Raw genomic sequence first — 2,379 nt, 5'->3', positions numbered from 1 at the left:
TGATTTGCTCCAGCCAAATGCAAAACAGCTACTACTAAGGAGGTGGGGCTAAAGATAGTAAGGCCTCATGTGATTGGTCAAATTTAGATAAACACTTAAACGTTTAGTCTTTAAAACACTATGAATGAATGAAAACCTGCGCAGATATTCTGACTCTGATTGGCTGTTGTTATTTTCCTCGCTCGTCTCGAATCTGCCCATTATGTTTATTTTCAGCTCTGTTTTCAACTTCCAGCCAATAGCAGAACAGCAACTACTGGAAAGTCGGGGCTAAAGATAGTAAGGCCTCATCTGATTGGTCAAATTTAGATAAACACAGTTAAACGTTTAGTCTTTAAAACACTATGAATGAGTGAAAACCTGCGCAGATATTCTGACTCTGATTGGCTGTTGTTATTTACCTCGCTCGTCTCGACTCCGCCCATTAGTGTGTATTTTCAGCTTTGGGTTCACCTTTGATCTGCTCCAGCCAATAGCAGACCAGCAGCTACCGAAGAGGCGGGGTTAAAGATAGTAAGACCTCATCTGATTAGTCAAATTTAGATTAGGAATCAATTAATAAATTGATGTTATTTATATCAGCTGTGTTTTTAAATCATTTATTTATGAAGTGATTTTACAATAAACAGGTAAAATACAATTTTCAGATCTTATTATTTGTAATACAGACTAAAAAACTATCATAGTTAAACATTTAGTCATTAAAACACTATGAACGAGTGAAAACCTATTCTGTCTTTGATTGGCTGTTGCCATTTTCCTCTCTCCTCTAGACTCCGACCATTAGTGTTTATTTTTCAGCTTTGGGTTCAGCTTCCAGCCAATTGCAGAACAGCAACTACTGAGGAGGTGGGGCTAAAATTAATAAGATCTGATTAGTTAAATTTAGATAACAATGCATAAATTAAATGTAATTTATAGCAATACGTACGTTGCATATACTATTAACGTAATAACGTGATAATTCTACGATATATTGTGCAGCTCTACTTTCTAGTGTGCTACTTTCTAGCAACTACACACAGAATGACATCTCAGATAGCTTTAGCCGTGACGCTCTCCGTCCTCATTCTCCTCACTGTAAGTGGGAATATTCTGGTTTGTCTTGCTGTGTATGTTACGAGACGCTTGCGTAACGTCACGAACTGCTTTATCGTCTCGCTAGCGGTGACAGACTTCCTACTGGGCGCGCTCGTGCTGCCGTTTTCCACTCTCTACCAGGTTACAGGAGACTGGCCACTAGGGGCGCACTTCTGCAACATATACATTTCGCTGGACGTCATGCTTTGCACCGCCTCCATTCTCAACCTCTTCGCCATTAGCTTGGATCGCTACTTTGCGGTCACCGCCCCGCTACGCTACCCAATGCTAGTGCTTCCATGGCGAGTCGGAGCGATTCTAGCGATGATCTGGCTGGTTTCAGTGGGCGTTTCATTCGTGCCCATTCACCTGGGATGGAATACGCGTGATTTAAGCGTACAAAATATTCGCGAGGGAGACCCTGCTAGAGACTGTAGATTTGAGCTGAATCCGACGTACGCCATAGTGGATGCTTTCTCAACGTTTTATCTCCCCCTGCTGGCCATGTGTTGGAGCTACCATCGAGTGTTTCGCATCGCGAGGATGCAAGCGAAACGGATTATTTCTACGCGACGGGGTTCAACCTCTTCCCAGGGTGTGACGATTCTTACTTTGCGTGAACATAAAGCGACGGTGACTCTCGCAGTAGTGCTTGGTGCGTTCGTAGTGTGCTGGTTTCCATATTTCACGTTTTTTACGATAATGGGAATACGTAATGAAGAAAACCCTCCGCAGACTGCACAGTCTGTCGTGCTTTGGCTAGGATATGCCAACTCTGCTTTAAACCCTGTACTTTACGCCACACTAAACAGAGACTTCAGATCTGCCTATGCTAAGCTGTTGTGTGGAGGGAGACGATGTAAAACAGGGACAAAAATACCAACGGCTGCAATGGAGGCGGGGCTAATGACTGAACACCCCCATTCTTCAAAAGAGGCTGGGCTTCTGCCTAGAACTTGTGTACTTCTGCAAGACTCTGAAAACTGGAAAGAGGGCGGGAACAGTGCTACAAATGGTGCTACGGTTACTATCGTAGCTAATAGGAGTAAAAGGTAGCATACATTTATTGTAAAAACAACTGTTTATTGACTAGCTGTTACTTTGTCTTGCTGTCTTTCTATCTGCTTATATATATATATATATATATATATATATATATATATATATATATATATATATATATATATATATATATATATATATATATATATATATATATATATATATATATATATCTCACTGGCTATGTGTAACCGTAAAATACACACAGAAAGAAATATAATTGCAATTGAGTGGCAA

General features: G+C 40.7%; 1 protein-coding gene across 1 annotated transcript; it reads left to right on the top strand.

Moving 5' to 3' along the window:
• Positions 1-954: 954 nt before the first annotated feature.
• On the top strand, positions 955-2,136 carry hrh2a (histamine receptor H2a). The gene has a single exon (XM_056472761.1). The coding sequence runs from the start codon at positions 1,027-1,029 to the stop codon at positions 2,134-2,136; it is 1,110 nt and encodes a 369-aa protein (XP_056328736.1). The 5' UTR covers positions 955-1,026.
• The last annotated feature ends 243 nt before the right edge of the window (positions 2,137-2,379 follow it).

This window comes from Danio aesculapii, chromosome 14, assembly GCF_903798145.1.
Source record: "Danio aesculapii chromosome 14, fDanAes4.1, whole genome shotgun sequence".
NCBI lineage: Eukaryota > Metazoa > Chordata > Actinopteri > Cypriniformes > Danionidae > Danio > Danio aesculapii.
The sequence above is the reverse complement of the archived record's forward strand: the minus strand, read 5'-3'. Positions and strand labels throughout refer to the sequence as shown.